Consider the following 20,463-nt stretch of genomic DNA (forward strand, 5'->3'; position numbering starts at 1 on the left):
AGATAGATCATTACTTACAAATATATATATATGTATATGAAATCAACACTTTTGAAACAACCACTCAGCTTAATAAATGACATAATATTAAAACCATGTCCCTTTCTTTAACAATATTACCTTCTCTTCTCTCCTCTCTAGCCCCCAATTACCCACTAACCAGATTTTTGCACTTATCATTGCCATGTGCTTCACAGTTTCTTTCCACAAGTGCATTATTCCAATTCTTCCTTATGGTCTGTAATACAGCATCAGCTGGAAGCCAACTGGGAATACACAATGTAATGCTCAGCACACAATGTATATTGATAGGAATGTCAATCCAGCACATTTTAGTACCTAAAGTGTTTAAGAAGTATAGCTGAAATTCATATATTTTCTTAAAGAAAATCACCATAGACATGACACAGGGAACTGAGCTCATCACGAGGGTCCTGGCTGTCAGCAATATTCCCCCTGCAGGGCACTCTTTTCCCAATAATATTCTGTACTCTGCCCCCAGCCTGTCATTCAGCGTACTCCTCTTTGGTGTCCTAGAAGCTTCGCTCCTCTTACAAGCCAGCAGCCAAGAGCAAGTTCTATCTTCAGAATCTGGGCAATATTTTGAGAAAATAGAACGATTTCTTCTCAGCAAGCCTGTGCATATGACCATTCAGGGGCTGATTTTCCGGTTTATGGATTATCTAAAACCCTTTGCTCCTTCTTCCTTGCTTTTGGCCATTTCACTGCTCATTAGCATTGCCACTGAAGGGTGGACAGGAAAAATAAAAAGAAAGAGTCAGAGCAGCCAGTTTTGTTATTTATTAACTGTTTATCAACCACAGCAGGAACTCTTGTGGAGAAAAATGCTAAGTATTGGCCAGTTAGTTTTTGAACTCTGTTATTTTCAATTTCGCTGTTTGTCCTATTCTCAATCACACCCACATAATTAAAAGTTGGTATAAATATGTTTTCCACCAATAGTTATTACACTTGTAAAGGTAACTCGTTTCACTTTTTCTGTCAGGTAATTTTCCCCTTTTGTTTGCTATAGTATAAAACTGTCATTTTCACTGATGTTTTATATATCTGGAAGAAAGTACAGAACAGTAATATGAAACAGTAGTATACTAATAACTTCAAAAGTATGAGAGTAATTTTAAATTTAAACAGTAAACTAGAAGAGTAAATTTAATTTCTCCATATCCAAGAAACCACACTTGGTGGAATGATCTGATACGTGGCATTAGATTTAGAAAGGATCTCATTAGTTTTACTGACTACAGGATAACTGGACCTTAAAACCACTTCCTCCGTTACTTGGCCTTGATAGAAAAAAACAAATAAATAAGAGGAAAAGAGGCAAAAGGTAGAGACTTTCCCTTAGCACTGATTATGGCATGAGTCTACTGACTTTGTAGTCCATAGGTACAACATGAGGAATGATTAACCATCAGAAGGCTGGGTCAAACCTTCTGTAAGTGGTAATCTCCTTATCCCTTTTATAATTTTTTTTATGAAATATATGTTTGCTTTATGGCATCTTAAATCACCATAAAGATGGCATTTATTGAATTATCACAATCTCCAGTGCCATAACAGACCACAGTCATCTAACCGTGAGTCCTGAATTGGTCTACTTTCAGCTTCCTAATATTATTATTAGGAATATTATTATTATTATTAGGAATATAACAATATTATCTCAAAGACAGACGTACCTAAAGGATAGGAGCCACGTCTTACGTGAATACTGTGGTATTCATCTGAGCACGTAACAGGTGCTCAATAAGCATTTGTTGAATCCCAAAAAAAGTCACGTTATGGTTTCCATGTAACCTTAAAATTATATTTTCTACAAATGGAATATGAGTATATCAATCACGATTTCTCAGTTTGAAAATAATGAATTATAAATAACATCCAAAAGCCACCATGACAGCACCAACACAGAACAGAAGAGTAATCCCTTTCAAGTCTGGGTCACAAGCCACCACCTACAATAATGAGGTGTCAAAAATTTTAAAACAGTTTTGTCAAGAATAAATTTACAATGGTTTTCATAAAGGCCATGCCTCCTTTGGGCTATGCTGAGAGTTGCTGGTATTTCTAAAAGGAAAATTCACCAGCTTCCTGTTATCACCATGTTAAGCACTTCACCAATTTTAGGTGCCCATTCCAACCGAAATTTGGATTTAAATCTGCTAAGAATTTCCTTCAAATGATTACATTTCACCACCCCAGGAAGTTATGAACTAGCAAGTATAAAATATCTTTTGATGTTATATATTTCATTAATTATGTTCCTCTGCTCCGGCCATAGCATAGCTTGCACTGTTTTTCAGTCACTGCTGTGCCAAAACCACAGGGCTCCCATCCCCTCACTGTTCATGTGTTACATGTTCACGCCTCAATTAATAGATGTACCCAAGCAGAAACAGCCCTGTGACATTCATATTACACTGTTTCCATAAGATAAAATGTTTTTATAGAGGAGATAGCACTGGAAATGACAAAGAACACAGAAAAATATAATTCCCCTGCTACTGACATCCTTATTTTAATACAAATATTCTTATTTTAGGTGCAAAATCAATGTAATACACATAACTTCTGTGTGTATTAATAGGAGACCAATGAAAGAACTCAGACTCATTTACAGAAGGGTGAATTCTGAAGTTAGAAAATTTTAACATTTTTTTCCTCATTTTCATCTATGACTAAAGATCTGTCAGCTATGGTATAGCAAAAATAGAAGTGAAAGTTCCATAAAAGGAAATATTTAGATGTGTCACTAAAAGTTAATATCATGTGAATTTCTTCCACCTATTTAATTTCTATGTGGCAATGCGGCAATGATATGCACTGCCTTGTGAAATAACTGTATTCTTTTTTAAAAAATTGCTCCAAAATGTTGTTGTTATTGTTGTTGTTTGGTGAGGCAGATTGTCCCTGAGCTAATATCTACTGCCAATCTTCCTCGTTTTTGCTTGAGGAAGACTATCCCTAAGCTAACATCTGTGCCAGTCTTCCTCTATTTTTATATGTGGGATGCCTCCACAGCATGGCTGATGAGCAGAGTGTAAATCCACACCACGAATCCAAACCTGTGGACCCCAGGCCTCTGAGGTGGAGCATGCAAACTTAACCACTATGCCACCCAGCCAGCCCTCAAAATGATTTTTCAAGTAAATCAAATGCATAATAGAATTTACTGAGAGAAAACCTATAATCAATCAAACTCGTCTATTGTAGCAAGAGGACTTTATGCTATTTTAATACCACTTATTATATAGGAATTTCGCGTGTTCTTAAAATTAATACATTACCAAATGACTCAATGTCGATTCTATTCATAATGGTATATCAACACTCCTTAAGGTATAATTCAACATATTTCAGGTAAGAAATTTTTATCTGAATTTGAATGCTAATGTGGGAAACTAAATGAATCAAAAATGCAGAACAACTAATAGAGTCTGTTTCAGAGAGGACATCTAAGCTTCTCTGGCTAATTCCACTGGCATTAGCCAATGATTTGGCCAAACTTGGTCCAAGATTACAAAACAAAACAAAAAACAACGATAACCAAAAAAACAAAACAGTTCTATTTGAACACTTGCTATCCAAATTCAGGAATCGAACAGTTTGGAATAAAAAGAGATATTTTACTTTAAATTCTCTCACTGAAAATTTTCTTATGATTGAACCTTCAAAAGATTACCATATATCTCCTAACTCCCAACTTTACAAACAAAATCCTCCTTTTACAGGGGGCTGGCCCCGTGGCCGACTGGTTAAGTTCACGTGCTCCGCTGCAGGCAGCCCAGTGTTTCGTTGGTTCGAATCCTGGGCGCAGACATGGCACTGCTCATCAAACCACGCTGAGGCAGCGTCCCACATGCCACAACTAGAAAGACCCACAACGAAGAATATACAACTATGTACCGGGGGGCTTTGGGGAGAAAATGGAAAACAATAAAATCTTAATAAAAAAAAAATCCTCCTTTTACCACATGTTCCCATGTCCACTACTCACTGTTCTCGCGTAGCAAAACTCACGGAATTTCTCAAGTCCCATGAAATTTTGGAATCCTCCCCAATCAATATTTTGTCACTTCCAGTCCACTGAAAGCACTTTTGTCAAAGTCACCTTTTGTCCTCAACATTTCCAAACACAGTAGTCAAATTTCAGCTTTCATCCACAGAAGTTGAGAGGGTTTCTCATTTCCTCCTTGAAATACTTACCTCACTTGGGTTCCAGAACATCACACACTCTTGGTTTTCTTTCTAACTCACAGGCCAATCATCTTTCTCCTTTCCTGGACCCTCTCCCTCTCCCCGACCTCTAGATTTTGGAACGTCCCATGGCATAGTCTGGGAGCTCTTCTCCCTATAAAATTATTCCCTAAGTGAGTTACCCCTTCCTATTTCTTTAGAGACCATGTCTACAATGATGAATTCCAAATGTACAGCTCAAATCCCTAACTCCCCGCTAAATTCCGGACTCATGTAATCCACTGCCAACGTGAATTCTCAAATTTGATGTCTAATAGCAATATCAAATTTAATAAACACAAATCTTGATTTCTATCTAAATCTTGCTCATTGTTCCACGTTCGCAATTTTAGTTAATAGTAACACATTTCACTCCCTTACTCAGGTAAAATAACTTGGAAGCCTCTTTACTTCCTCTGGATTTCTCCCAGCCGAACAAGCCATCCAAAAATCCTAATTCTCCTATCTTCAAAATATAGCCACAATCTGACAACTACTCATCTAGTTAAGCTACCAACGCAGTCCAATTCACTATAGTCAAATTAATCATCGTATTTCTACTCCAAACAGTCTGCCCAAGCAGAGGAGGTTATGTTTCTAAAATACAAACCATTTCACGTGACGTGTTTGAGCTCAACCCTCCAGCGGGCGGCCTGTATACCCAGAAGGTCTGAACACCTTACCGTGACCTAGGAGTCCCTGCAGGATCTTCCCTAGTTGCCTCTCAGACCTGATTTGCTTCCACTCCCCGCTTTGCTACTAAACTCCACACTGACTTTCAAGATGTCCCTAAAACAAATTAAGCAGATTCTTTAGCGTCTTGTCTCACAGCCATTGCCTTTGCTATGCCCACTGCCTGAAATCCTTTTTCATCAAATGGCTCACTACCTTTCTTTGAATCAAGTCTCTGCTCCAGTGATCACCTCCTCAGAGATGTTGTACCAGATCACCCTATTCAAAATATCACACTTCGTTCACAGGCCATTCCCTCATTTTTCTTCATAGTATTTATCACTAACTGACATTATAACATATATTTTCTTGTTTCTCTGACTGCTTTCCCCATGAGAATGTAAACTCCTTAAATACAAACACATAGCTTACTTGTTCAACATTTTAATTACAGGGCCTAAAAACAGTATTTCAAAGAGAGTAGGTTCAGATTAAATGCTGAATGAAAGAACATTTTCCCAGTTAGCATACATACTGCATGTTGACAGTAATGCCTACCATACCCTGTAGTTTCAGGAAAATTAACTTTGAATTATAATGATTTTGATAATGAAGCAAACACCTTATTTAAGGCTACTTAGGAAAGATCAGGTACTGAGAGCAATAAAATATGATTATTTATTTTGAAAATAGTACTTTGAATTATTTGGGGATGAAAAAGTAAAAGAAGTGTTATTTGAATATAATTAATTACTTGGTCTTTTTTCATTTGTAAAAATGTATGTTAATGAGCAACTTGACTACAGAGTGATTTCAAATTTTTTAATGCACACAGGCAGGCCGGTTGGCGCTTAGCTTCTTGTGCTTGTCTCAGGGCTCCCTCTATTCACTCAACGAAGCTTTCCGTGGATCAACTCAGCCTCAGCTTCACACTGATAACCACCTGATGAACATCAGCAGGGGAAAAGCCACAATACCTGGAGTAAGAATCCAAAACTAGGAAGAACATTAAAGAAACACTGGCTGTTTCTTTTAGACTCTACATTTTCCAGTGATACCAAACATATGCTAATATTCCTGGTGTGCTTCCAGTTTGTAAATTCTAAAGGCTATTATAGCTGGAGCTGGTTAGAACATAACTACTCATTGCTCCAGTCAGCCTTAATGAGCACTAGTATTGTGGTATAATCTAAGAGTACCACTGTATGCAACACCTTACTATTAACACTAGACAAAACAAAAACAAACAAATCCAGTTCTCTCAGTCTGATACTGGAGTTATCTAGACTATCTGATGAACAAATATATTAATCATGACACTTGTTCATACCAAAAATATCTTCATTTTAAAGAGACTTTAATTTGAGCGATTAAGGTTTTATGCTCCCTCTAGTTCCCCTTGTATTTTCTTTTTTTAAAAATTCACTTTAAACTTAGCTATTAAGTATAGCTATGTGAACCAGACTTGACTGTATCTCTTCTCCCAATTCCGCAAACAGAGTTCATATCATTTTAGAGCTGAAATGAACACTATTCTAAACCTTGTTTTAGGGTTGACAAAAATGAGGATTAAAGAAAGTGAGTAACATCCAATGTTGCTCAATGACCTATTAATAAAATTCTTACTTAGCTCCAAACCCTCTAAATTGTAATCCACAACATTTTTTATTATGTTTTAACATCCCCCTACATTTTTCACATTCATCTGAAGTTTGTGTCCACATTCAAATGCTAAAATTCACCAATTTAACTGACCTGAATCCGCAGATGTCCTCTTAATAATCAATCTCAGAATTACTTCAGAATTTCTTCCCCTTATCCTTTAGACATCCATCTGATCGCTTCATTTTACTCTGAGTTTTTAATAATACATTATTCCAGCTAGTTTACTAATTAATTTGGCACAGGGCAAGGTCTAACATAATATGACAAACTGTTCGTTCATTTAACCTAGCACTGCATTCTCTAATTAGTGATTTTGCCGATGTTAAAACTAATTTATCAGATTAAAGTTGACCTAAGTTTCATCCTCCATTAGTCTTATAATGGTATATGCTAGAAGGAAGATTTTGCCTCTTTAAAACAATTAATTAAACAGAAAAATTACGAAGTGATAACAGACACTGGTTCTATACTACCATACAAGCCCGATGGTGGTGGTAGCAGTGGTGTTGCTGGTGTGTGTGTGGAGGAGATTGAAATACATAAAACCTAATATTTACAAGGCTAAAATTATCTGAAAACATATATGATCATTCACAAAACTCAATGGTTGACATTATTTTTAAATATATCCGTATCATGTACATGTATATGTATATTTTTTTCATAACTGTGTATGTTTCATGTTACAAACATCAACCAGTTTGAGGCCCCAAATGTTCCAGAGGTAAACAGAACCACCACAGTTAAGAAGTTGCTTAACAAATTCTATTCCTTAATGTCTATTTACACCAGCACTATTAAGCATATCTGTACCTTTCTCGGTATCTTAGATTTTTCCACAGAGAATAAGCATCAGTTTAAGAATATATTTCTGTTGTACTTTAAATCTGTGAAAAATTTACATCACTAGGTCTAGCAATCTAATCCATCCAGAGAGTGGAGGGTGTTTATATGTCCCAGAATTAAATTCTTACAAGAATAAGAGATAGGGATGTTATTTCCTTTTCTGATTTGAAAATAAAAACCACCTGTATCTTATAGCATCACAAACCTCATAAAATGGCATTTTTTTCTGAGAATTAGAAAAAAATATTTCATGAGATTTTCAAGTAGGACTACAAAGCAACGACAGCTCAGAATGTAGTGACACCTAATGGCAAAGCTATCTTTATAGGCCATAAGTGTATTTTCCAATAAACATTATATTTGCATAAAACCGTCTAAGTATTGCTACTCGCCAACATGTTGTCTGTCATCTGAAATATTATGAAGATCCAATAGCAATGCCAAATACTTTACTTTTTAAAACTAAAATTGTGCAAGTGAAGTAAGAAAAACAACTGCTGGATTAAAAAGTGTGGTTTTAAAATTACAATATGCATTTGAGATAAAATTACAGTATGATAAACTTAGCCTTAGAGATTAGAATTAAATGTGACGCATCTTCCATTACTCCTAACAATCTCAACTGGTTTGTACTGTCGGATAAGTCAAAAGTGAATCATCTTGATTTTTATTTATATTTGAATTAAAATTTATAGGAGATATTTATTGGATGTACATTTCACTTGGAGTAGAAAGCAAAGGTCCTTAGTGTAATGGCTTATTAGTCATGTCACAGTCGATATCATTGATTAATAACACTGTCTAACAATGCACATCTGAATTGTGCTTCAAATAACTGTATTAATGATACAGAAAAGAATAATAGTAAAGTATACCCTTATTTTAAATTTAGAAGCTACTCTTAAGACTTTTTAGAAGTTTACACTGTAAGTTATCCATACTTAGGGAATAACTACTGTAAATAATAAAAGATAATTTAAATCATTGAGATATCTTATACAGTGCAGAGTCCTTGATGACTCCTGGGAGCTATCACTAACCAATGCAAATCGTGTAAAGTGTTGAAAAAGAAACATTTTGGTAGAAGACACAGTATATCCTCTGGAAATGCTTTTATTACTTTCTGTATTTGATAAAATAGTCCTCAGTGCAGAAGTAATAAAACTGATGCTTTAAATCTACCATCTATTATTGTTTTTAATGTGGTGACACATTTTATTGACCCGCCAATTTTGTACTTTAATTTGAACTTTCTCACAATGAAAAAGTATTTTGTGAATTGTCTGAGCCTTCTCAAACGTGTCATATTTGACGATTATGATCTAAGAGGATAAATTGTCATTTGCTGATGAGAAAAACATGAGTAAATGCTTTGTTTCTATTCCCTCTTGGCACAAGGTATTTCACTCTGACTGATAACCACAAAAACATGTGAGAGATTTTTGTAATGAATGAATAAGTGCACTGTTTGAGTGTTCCCTTGTAGAGGTACATAGCTGAGGAGAGCTCATTTCAATCAGTTCTCTGAGCACAGGAACCAGATAAAGAAATGAGCACACATTCAACTGTTAAAACATGAGATCCTCCATATTAGATATGAAGCAAAACACAAACTGTGCAGTTGACTGGAAATGCCACCTAATCCCTGCTTAATTAAAGCAGTGCTCTAAACTCCTGTTGTGTTTAGGGAGTAAAGAGTGTGGGACGACTGATGTATGAAGAAAATAGCAGTCAGCGTGGCTAATCTCAAAGACTTTGGAGCTTTCTAGCTACATAAATCAGAGCGACTTCTGAATAGCCTCATAAAACACAATATCATTGCCATTCCACTCACGACTTTTTGGTTCTTCCTACAGCATGCAGATCATTAGGAAACTTCTAAGCAATCAAGTAATGTGAGTCTGATGAAATTACTCAATCAATGCATAGGCTCAAAGTAGAAGCATAATTCAAAATTGCATAGGTTTTATATGTCTAAAGACCTTTTTCTCAGGGAGGCAAATAACATCACAATGGAGGTGATTCATTCTAAGTACTGTGTGTATGTGTGTAAGCATGTGTATTAAACAAGTTGTCTGTTAAACAATCAAAAGCTTTAAAATATGACTTAACAGAAACTCAAAGTAATTACAATATTAGTGGATTTTTGACTGAAATACATACATTTCCATTTCAATCATTCGAGTCTAACCATTATATCTTATCATCATAGTGAGCTAATGTGTTTAATAAAACTATTAGAGTTTAAAACATGTAACTGATATTAAACCACCTGCATGAAGTAGAAACAAAGAGAAAGAAACAAGGATGGAGAGAGTCTCCATACATTGGTTCAATACCAAAAGGATTCAATATTTAAGGAACCTATTAGGGCAGTTCTTTTTATCTTCCAGCTTGCCTGAACTACGTATTGCAGCTACTTTCTACTGGAAGACATCACATGAGGCTGGGAAAACCTTTCATGCCTGCATATCCCCTTTAATCTCTAGAGTTCAAATATTCACTTTCCCTCCAGTTTTATCACTTTCATCCCCTTAGTCCTGAAATAATACATTTGCCATAAGCATATTTCTCACATTAAATATTTAAATGAAAGCAATCACCTCCTAAAGATAATTAATTCTCTTTTCCTATCCAACCAAGTAAGTAAACTGACCCAATGAATATTAACTGGTGACTTAAATTTTTTTAATGGGCATTCAGTACTGAATTGATTATTCTTTGGCTGGGGTGGGGGTGGAAGTGGAAGGGGTTTTATCCTCTGAAGTGCACACAAATTAGTCTTGGTCATTCTTTTTTTCTTTTTTTTTTTTTTAACTTGGGGGTAACATTTTTCAGTTCATTATAAAAGACACAAAGCGTTTGAAATAATCATCAATTTCCTAGCTTCACGGCATATCAGGTAGTCTATAAAAGAAGCTAATCCCCTTGTCTAATGTACTAATTGCACTCAGGTCAAATTAATCGTCTGAGAAGTAACTATTTCTTTTAGTAGGATATACACAGTTAATGTATACAACCAACTCTTTAAAGAAATCTGTAATTTGTACACACCATTTTTTTGCTCTGGTTATAAATAAGTCATGTCACACTGACAGACAACAGAACGCAAAGGAAAAAATACAACAGTTGCGTTCTATTTTGAAACAAATGCCCAGACTGCACTGCAAAGTAGTATTCATCTGTTAAAGGACAGCAAGAGCTGTAGGTGTTTGCAAATAATGTATTTATCGTGTAAACCACAGAATAAGCAACAAAATAAGCATTGATCCACAAGCTTTCCCTCCTGAGCGATGAGAAGCAGAAAGCAGAAAGCCTTAATCATAAAATGAATGCAAAAGTAGGATGATAATATATATCTGCATTCCTGCTCCAGTCATTTACAACTGGACATAAATGTATGCCATTTCTCTAAGAGGAGCACAGTTCCTTTCTGAACTCTATCAGAACATTACTGAACCCCTCAATGAGACCATCATTTCTCCCTGAAAAGTTCTGAACCCAGAGACACTGTTAGCCCCCAGGCAAAACGTGATCTAGCAGACAAGCTATCTACCGCTTAATTTACTTAATACATAAGCGCAAGGTTTTCTGAATCCTGACCTCGTTACCCCTTGCACAGAGACATATATGGTTCTACTGATACAAATGATGGAGAATGGCAGACATGTTTACAAAAGACAGGCTCAGAGACCAAGAGAGGGAGCCCCCTGGAGCTGAGGGGCTGGCCACTGTGGGCGCGCACACCAGGTAGAAGCCCCTCGCTTGGACAGGCACAACCGCCACTTGAGCAGGTGCCCCTTCTAGAATAGAGAGCGTGTATGTGTTTGTGTGCGTGTGGCCGGGGGAGGGGTAAGGGGACAGAAAGGGGAGATGCAGCGACCCATCTGTCGGCTCCATTTGCAGAACATCAAGCCAAAAGTCCTGTGCCCAGAAAAATTCCCCAAGAGGGGCCTCCCTTCAGCCCGGTAAATGAACCTTGCTGGCCCGCGGACGCGAATTTCCGAAAAGGAAATCGTCGCATTAACGCAGAAAAGGCTGCAAGAGCCCGTCTCCACTCAGCTCTCACGGATTAGCAAGTGAGAGGAGTTGGAGCCTGGAGCTGCGAGCGCCGTGCATGATAATGACGCGCAGCCCCCGCCGCCCCCGCCCTCCGGGGCCGGTCCCGGCCCGTCTGGTTGCCAATAGGTGGGGCCACGAGCAGCTCGAAGCCAGCTGGGCCGTCCTTCTCGGAGTCAGGCCGCCCGGCCCGTACCCCAGCGCCTTTGCTCTCGCCTTGCGCCGCCACTCCGAGCTGACGGCCAGGCGAGGCGAAGCGAGGCAGGTGTCTGCAAGGCGGCCCACGAGGGCGGCCCGCGCGCATCTGCTCCCCGCGTTGCCCGAGCGCCCGGGGCCGCTCTGGCCGCCGCGCCAGGCCCAGGGAGCCTGAGCGACGCAGCGAGGCGCGCGGCTCCCGGTCCTCGGCCACACCGCCGCCAGCCCCTCCTGCCACCGTAGCGGCGACTCTGCACGAGTACCGCAAAGCAAGAGGACGGGAAGAGGAGAAGGAAACTGGGGGCGCAGCCAGCACCCCGTCAGTATCGCACAACGCTGCGGCGAACGCAGCCGCTCACGTTGCAAAACCACCTGTTCGATCCGAAGGGAGCTCCCCCCCACCTCCCACCCCAGTTCTTTCCGCCTCACAGGTGACACCTCCTCTGTTCCCCCAAAGATAATGTTTAAAAATGGAGCAAATGTACATCCGGGAAAGAATATGGAAGGTAGAGTGGATGAAACTTCCTTTCCCCACACACTTAGCATCCCCCCGCACGCCCCGGCACACACGCACACCGAGGTAAACTCGAGACCCCCACGCATCCAGCCCACACTCCTCGATTCACCGCGAAACAACAGCCTAAGTCAAGGTTCGAGCATCCACATCCTGCCAGAAAACTGAGCAAGCGTGAGGGAAGGGGAGCGGGAAGGGGCAACGAACCAAAGCCACCGCCAACAAGCCCCACGGAGGGCAGCGAGGGGAAGCAACGGGGAAATACTGCGAACCGAAACGGTAAAAGTAACCGCGGGCAGCACCAGCCCTTTCTTACCGATGTGAATGATCGAATCCGCATTCGCCGAGTCCCAGGTTCGAGACCACCAGACGGACAAAACCAAGAGCAAGGGGAAAACTTCCATGTCCTCCTATGCTGATTCTCTTTTAGGATGGATTTTCTTTCCTTTTTTTTTTTGTTTTTTTTTTTTTGTTTAAACCAGTCCAAAAAGTTTGAGGTCACGATAGAGTTTAGCGCAGCTTTTTCTTTTTTTCTAAATTCCTATTGCCAGAGCAAAGCTTTTAATCGTCGCTGGGAAGACGAATAAGAGAAGGAGCTCAGACTGAGGAAGCCTTCACAAAGCCGTGTCACTTGGAGGAGAATTTTGGCATCGCCAGAGTTGTTTGCAGTTTGGCGTTTTAAAAATGTATCCAGCCTCGGCTGCTCGCGGGCAAGGGGGAGAGGCTGGAGCTCAGACCATCCCCATCGCTGCGCCGGGGCCGCGGGTCTCCGGTCCCAGCTCCACCGCAACTTCCAACAGACCACCCCCACCCCTCACGCCGGATGTTCCCCTCCCCCTCCCCCAACCGTGAACGCCCCCCCCCCCCGCCCCCGCCCCAACGGCCCGCAGAGAATCACTTGTCTTCGCTGCCAAAATAAAATGTAAGTGGAAAGGAAAGATGAGGAGATTCCAAGCGGAGCAGCTAGATTCCAGTAGCGAGAGGAAAAAAGCCCTCTCCGAGAGGGGTAGTAAAAGTGAACTTCAAGGCAATGCAGATAGTAATGCAGAGAAAATTCCCCTTCTGCGCGAGGCGCGGAGTGGAGCTCGGCGAGGCGGGCCCGGGAGCCGGTTCGCTCGGGCGCGGTGGCGGGGGGGTTGCGCCGGGCGAGCGGCGGGGCCGGGCGGCGGAGGGACGCCGCCGCGGGCTGCAGGATGCTTTTGGAGCGGTTCGCCCGGCGGGATGCGGGAAGCGAGCGAGGAGCGAGCCTGGCGGCCTCAGCACTCGCCCCACGTTGTCTGGAAATGGATCACCTAGGAGAAGGAGCTAGCCCGCGGAGAGCGGTGCTGTCAGGCGGAGAGAGGGAAACCGAGAGAGGAAGAGCTTCTCTCTAATAACCACCTCCTCCCCCTATCTGCAATACCAGGGAGAAACAAAATAGTGCTCTCATTTCCCTCGGAATCTTCGACCGGGACTGAGAAAAAGGCAGGACTCTAAGAGAAAAGACGTTGAAGCCTTTTTTTTTTTTTTTTACGAGGTTAAAGGCATCCTAAAAAAGCCACCCCACTTATTTAACCTTGCTATTGCTTTTCTCCAACAGGTATCAGACTTTTTCTAGTCTTTGCCTGGAATTAGTCACATTGGTTAAAAACGAATTAGGGACACCTGGTCACTGAGGGAAAAGAGACCTAGAAAGCTTTTAATGAGATTTCAATTATAAAGTTATAAAAAGGAGAGGACGTGCTAATTACCTTTTGTACGATGATTTTCTTTTTCTGTCTCCAGTGTATTTTTTAGGCAATCAGGATAGGGAAAGGTTAAAGAAAATCTTGAAATAAAACATATAATAAGAAGTAAAACAAGTACATGCTTCAGTGAAACATTTGGTCAAAATATTACATTGAGTAGCTTGATAACGGACCTATATATAAATTCAGAATGAGGAAGTTGACTGCTGCTCCATGGAAAGAGCGGGGAAAGTACTGAATGACAGCCTCCCAGTCCGGGGATGGAAGGATCTTCTGTAAGCTTGTTCCTTCAAGTGAAATCCTCACGATTGTGACTGGCTTTCTTCAATGATTAACTTGTATCCAGTCTGGCCTCAGTTTAGACTGGAGATTTGTTAACGCAATCAAGTGACCAGATGAGGCCAGGTATTAACAAGCCTAACATTATTTCAGTTATAATTGGAATCCTTTGGGAATGTTGCTACTTGGGGTGTATGGATGTCAAACTCCTCAAATACCCTTTCAGAGCCCTCCCTTACCTTTGAATTTGGCGAACCTCTTTTATTCTTACTTTCTTACTTGAACCCTTCTCTCTGGCCTGGTGAACTGGGCTCCTATTTCTCCAAACACAATTGTACGTTCTCACCTCTGTGAAATACCTTCTCTCTTTCATCTTGTGTATTTTTTCTCTGAACATTCCAGAAAATGCCGTGCTGCCGTATTGTTACTTAAGTTAATAATTCTCTTGGAAGGCATCTATTCATCCTCCAAATCACTCTCTTCTGCCACCTCAAGGTTTAGTTCAAATTTTGCCCGTGGAGTCATGTCCAATCCTTTAATATGCAATAAACCCATGGTTCTTCTGTGCTCTCCTAGCACATTCTACCTTTGAATTCCACTTAGATAGGACTATTTCTGAATCAGCTGGGTGCCTTGAGAGTGGGGACCATCACTTATTCACTTTGTACTCACTGCAACATTTTACAGAGAGCCCCTTTTTTGACTTGAATTTCATCACTTCCTTCTGAATCTGGAATAAATCAGTGCTTCCAAGAAGTCATCACTGATTAATTCTTCTCAATTTTGATCATTCTTTTATCTTTTTTTTTCCCATTAGTACACATGGACTATTTTTCACAGTAGTACACATGGAATAGTACATTAATACACTATTGATTGTATTAATATTATTGTTGATGTCATTCTACTTTTTAAAGGGTTCTGTTATGATTTCATGGATCATATTTCGTTGTTACAGATATTGAAGTCTTTGAAAGAATGGATGTATCTCCTCATAGCTTTGTTTCTATTATATTATTCACAAGGGCATTTAAAAAATTGATGAGTCACTATGCGCTCTACCAAGAAAAAAAGTATGAAATAACCATTAACATGGAAAGAACAATATAATATCTTAGAATCTGAAAACTATGAAGAACTTCAAAACATTAACTGGCCCATCCTGGCTTAATAAATGTCATTCCTGGAGATAGCTAAATATAGTCAATTCATACTGTCTTCTCTCTGGGAAATCTGTTCTAGTGTGTTATGAGCAAAACATTTTGATTATTCCCCAATCCACCCATTTAGTGGTTCTCAAAGGTAGCTTCACTTTGGAATAACCTGAGAAGATTTTCAAAAAGATCACTTCAGGCTAATTTAATCAAAATATCTGTGTTTGAGTCCTGGCTAATATGTTTTAAACCTTATAGGTGACTCTAATGTGCAGCCATAGTTCAGAAGCACTGTTATAGTACCCAAACATCTAAATGAGGCTGAGTGACACATCACAAAAAACCATATAGTGATCAAAATGACCATTTCTGACATTCAGAAGAGAAAATAGAACCAGGAGATGTAGCTTTCCAAAAGTAACACAAGAAAGTTTATGCAAAATTAAGGCATAACAGCTTATTGATTTTCAATTTAGGAATATCAATCAATCTTTTCACTGTCCGGATAATTTCTATACTCAATAAGTCCTAATTAATAGTTTTCTTATAGAATATGAATTTAAATATCTTTTTAAATTATGCGTTAGCTATGTTTCCTACTATTTTAGAAAACTGCATATTGTGACATAATATTTAGTTAGCTGGATACAAAGCTTTGTGTAAGTTAGATGTTAAGTTCTAGAGGGAAAAAATAAATTCAGTGGTTGTACTTTCATATAGGCTTTTCATGAAGGCTATCTGTTAGTCTAATTAAGGCTATTTAGCTTTAATTCAAGCATTATCATATGAAAATGGCTTTTGCATCTGGCTCGCTGAACAGAAATTCAAAATTTGTGACATTCTGGCATATTTTTTGGGAAAAAACAGCTTTCGTTCACTAAAGTTTTATAACCAATGATTAATTTTTTGGAATAGGAATGCCAATGAGCCATGATTCATGAATTTGTTCTTCCTATGTGGAGACACTTCATTCAGGCATTAGTTGTGCTGTGACCATCAATAATTTGAAGAAATGGTAGATAATCTGAGCAGCTTTGAGATGTAAAGTATAATGATTATTTTTTATGGGAAAACAGAATTTGGGAGAAATATTACTTTTCATTGTTGTGGGGGTCATTCAAGTAGAGGCTCCTTTAATGGCATACAATGTACTGTGTGTAAAGAAAGCAACATAACGGAAATCCTGGGAACATTTAATTCTTCATTTTCACTTAAAAAAATACTAAGATTTCCAATGTTTAAACTTTAAAAATCAGCCACTCCCTGAATGTTATAATGGCAGTAAGTCAACTTACATTAGGCAATTTTAAAGAACAACAATATTCAATGACTCGAGATTTATTTTGTTTTAGTATAAAAATCTGTAAATTTATGAGATAGCCTACTTAAAAATTAGGGGGAAAATTTACCTTTCAAAAGAATATCAGAGAAAAAATGGAATATAATCCATTTTGATCATTATTTCTAATTAGTTATAACTGTATCATTAGTATTATAAATACGGTCAGCCACACAAAAGACTAAGTATATTACAACTTTAACATGGATATGAAAGTAAAACTATAAGAGGGCAATGACTGAACAGCTATATATGAAAGCAGTAACAAATTATGGCTGTAAAATTATAATTGAAATGTTCATTTGCAGAAGTAAAAAACATAAATTCTTTTTGTTTGAGGGGCTGAAAAGGCAACTTTTATACTTAGCAGATCAAAGAAATTCAGAGTTCAATGGGACTTTATAGATTTTCTTACTCAGTACCTAGTTTTTCTAGAAGAGGATGGGAAATTGAGTGCCAGAAGTTGTGCTGATATTTGTTGAAAAACTTGAACTTAGAGAACATATTTTTGACTTAAATATGCTTCAAGAAAATCATTTTATTACATATTCATATATAATATATTCACATTGGGTATATCATATCCCTTTTTTCTTTTTTTTGAGTCAACTTTGCACTGACTCACTGCTTTCTACTCTGTCAAACTATTTTATCTGTGACACTAGTACAAATCTTATCTTTGGTGATAGCTGATATGCCCTTCCTTCCTTCCTTCCTTCCTTCCTTCCTTCCTTCCTTCCACATTAAGCTCTAATCCCTACCTCTTTTTTCAAAGCTTTCCCTAAATCTATAAGGCTGCCTTGTCAGGGCAATGCCATATTTTCTCCTAACTCAGTGAGATATAAATTCTAACCAAATTCTGCAACTAGATCAATTCGTTTTTTTAAATATGAGCACTTTACCAAACTCATCTACTCTCAAAGTTAATCCAAGTCAAAACTTTGAATTTCAAAGCTTTTTCACTGTCCACACATTAGCCATGATATTGAACATTTATGGACAAGAATTGTTATATATATAAGTGGACCTCTTTTAGTTTAGACCCCTTATCTCTTCTGTCTGGGTGCTGATGTGGAATTTTAAGTGGAATATTAATAAGCATCAGGCAGTTGGTGGATGGAGGTTAAATGATGACTTGTAACCCAACAGGAACACTTTATTGAGATTGGCCCCTCACTACATTATATCCTGTCCCCACAAGATGGCAGCCATGCTTGATGTAGATTTAATCAGCTTACTTTTCGAATGTTTCAATACTTAACAGTTTACTAGAGTATTACCAACCCACCTTAATCAAATAACTATTTTTTAACCAAAGGATATTTTAAGTGATTTTTTAAGTAACTTGATTTCTGAAGTTTTATTTCTTCTAAAACTTCCACATAGGAATAATAAATATCTATTGTTTTGCTCTTATAATGTCTGCTTTATCCACATCTTCTCTGATTTTATCAGTTACTTAGGAATTAAATATCAATAGAACAATCTTTAATAATATGCCATTCCATCCTATGTTAAAGGGAAATTAGAACACTGTGATGTTATTATGTGAGTTAAATTGTTGATATAAATATTACAGTTTCAAAAATGAGGTCAATTTAATTATTTGCTTTTTCTAAAAAGAAAATATTTTCTATATCTTGAGTTAAGGAATTGCACTTGGCCATGGAATATGGAAATGGTCTATCAGTTAGACGATTGATTCTTCTGGTGCGGCATATCAGTTGAGGCAAATGCCTAACAAATAGGTCAAAAGCAAAAAGAAACGCATGTTGCCAACTACAGTGAATATCAATTATTATTTGATACTTAAAACTAAGATTTTATTATCTTCCCATGATTAACCATTTTCATTCTGAAATTAGTTGTTTCTTTTGAAACATACTTCTCTAGGCACAGAAGTAGCCTAGATAAAAAGTGTGCCTGTGCAATACACTGCAGATAATAAACTATACATTTTAGTTTAAAATATATTATATTTCATAGCAGCAGATACCATAGGGAAAACTTAGAGAAACAAAAGTTTGGTCAATATTAAGTCATTTACATACACACGCATGTTGGCTTTAGAAGAGTTTTCAAAGTAGCAATAAAGCTTTATAAACATTTAACTTGACTTCCTAGGGAGTAAGGTGCATAATCAGTATAGATTCTAATATGATAAATTCTTATTCTTCATTGTGCTGGAAAGTGGTGGTGAATCTAAATGTTTAACTGATTGTGAATAAATGAATTAACTAGTGAGTGAATGAAAGGATAAAATGAAAATTTTTAAATATTGTGAAATATTGCTCATTCAGTATAAGGCAGGAGCATCTTGACTTACTCCAAAATAAACAGACTACTGGGGTATCGAAGTGGTCTGTTCATAAGATTATCTCACCTGTTTATCAGTCCTATTGCTTACAACACAGATACAGGTTATCTGGTGTAGAAAAGATGGAAGATGTTTTGAAAGAGTTCTTTGGGAGATGACAATAAAAATTACCTCAGCAACAGAAGCCCAAATATGAATCCCTGCCCAAATTTAACTTGACTTATTAGCGATATAGTTTATATGACTAAAGCAAATGCAGAGGGGAAAAAGCTAAATTTTATATTAGATCTTATAGAATTTGTCTAAAGTTTGCTAATGTAAAATTGGTCATACTGTCAATGCTTTAATTTTTTTGTACCTTTTTTTACGCTTTGCTGTATTATCACATTTTAAGAATTTCATCAGTATAGAATTGAACCATAAAGAATGAGACACAACAACATCAAAATTGTGAAAATAAGGGGCTGACCCAGTTGCCCAGTGGTTAAGTTCACACTTTCCACTTCAGCAGCCTGGGGTTCACCAGTTCGGATCCCGGGTGCGGACATGGCACCACTTAGCAAGCCATGCTGTGGTAGGCTTTCTACATATAAAGTAGAGGAAGATGGGCATGGATGTTAGCTCAGGGCCAGTCTTCCTCAGAAAAAAGAGGAGGATTGGCAGCAGATGTTAGCTCAGGGCTCATGCTCCACAAAAAAAAAAAAGTGAAAGTAAGACAACGATAAAAATTTTTTTAAGTGCCTATGCTGTTAGAAATATCTGGACCAGCATTTCCTGTATTGTGCCCTACAGAATATTTTGTTCTGGAAAAAAAGAGAGATTTATTGGTCACGTAAAATTGCAAAATTCTGGATAGAATTTTCTTCGCTTAGAGATCTATAATGCACATTAACATATTAAAAACAGGAAAAAGTCCTCTAGGAAACACATTATTAACCTATCTTTAACCCAGAATATCCCAAACTTATATAACCATCAATTCCTCTTTTTATACACAGAATGAAAATCCTTTCCTACACTGTTGCAATTCATCTTCTGGTTTCCAAAAAGCAACTTTTTGGTTGTTTTTTTGTAGTTTTCTTTCTTTCCTTTTCTGTTTGAGGTGTTTATATTCACCGTACTGCAAATCGGTGGACTGGTATATCTTATCTGGGGAGAGGTTCTGTCTTGTGCCATAATAGAAATTTCCTATATCTGTTTTAAACTTCTGTGAAGAAGGAAAATATTTCACCCAGCAATAAACATGTTTTCTTTTAAAAATGCTTTATAGAGGGGGCTGGCCCTGTGGCCGAGTGGTGAAGTTTGCGCGCTCCGCTGCAGGCGGTCCAGTGTTTCATTGGTTTGAATCCTGGGCAAAGACATGGCACTGCTCATCAAGCCACGCTGAGGCAGCGTCCTACATGCCACAACTAGAAGGACCCACAATGAAGAATATACAA

At 38.2% G+C, this 20,463-nt stretch overlaps 1 protein-coding gene across 3 annotated transcripts in view; it reads right to left on the bottom strand.

Moving 5' to 3' along the window:
* GRID2 (glutamate ionotropic receptor delta type subunit 2) overlaps positions 1–13,006 on the bottom strand; it is a 1,392,659-nt gene extending 1,379,653 nt beyond the window's left edge. For all 3 annotated transcript variants that reach the window (XM_070505363.1, XM_070505362.1, XM_014838689.3), the window contains exon 1: positions 12,525–13,006. In XM_070505363.1, coding sequence (XP_070361464.1) covers positions 12,525–12,612 — 88 coding nt within the window. In that variant the 5' untranslated portion in view covers positions 12,613–13,006. The remainder of the gene's footprint in view (positions 1–12,524) is intronic.
* Positions 13,007–20,463: the final 7,457 nt, after the last annotated feature.

Source organism: Equus asinus, chromosome 3, assembly GCF_041296235.1.
Source record: "Equus asinus isolate D_3611 breed Donkey chromosome 3, EquAss-T2T_v2, whole genome shotgun sequence".
Lineage (NCBI taxonomy): Eukaryota > Metazoa > Chordata > Mammalia > Perissodactyla > Equidae > Equus > Equus asinus.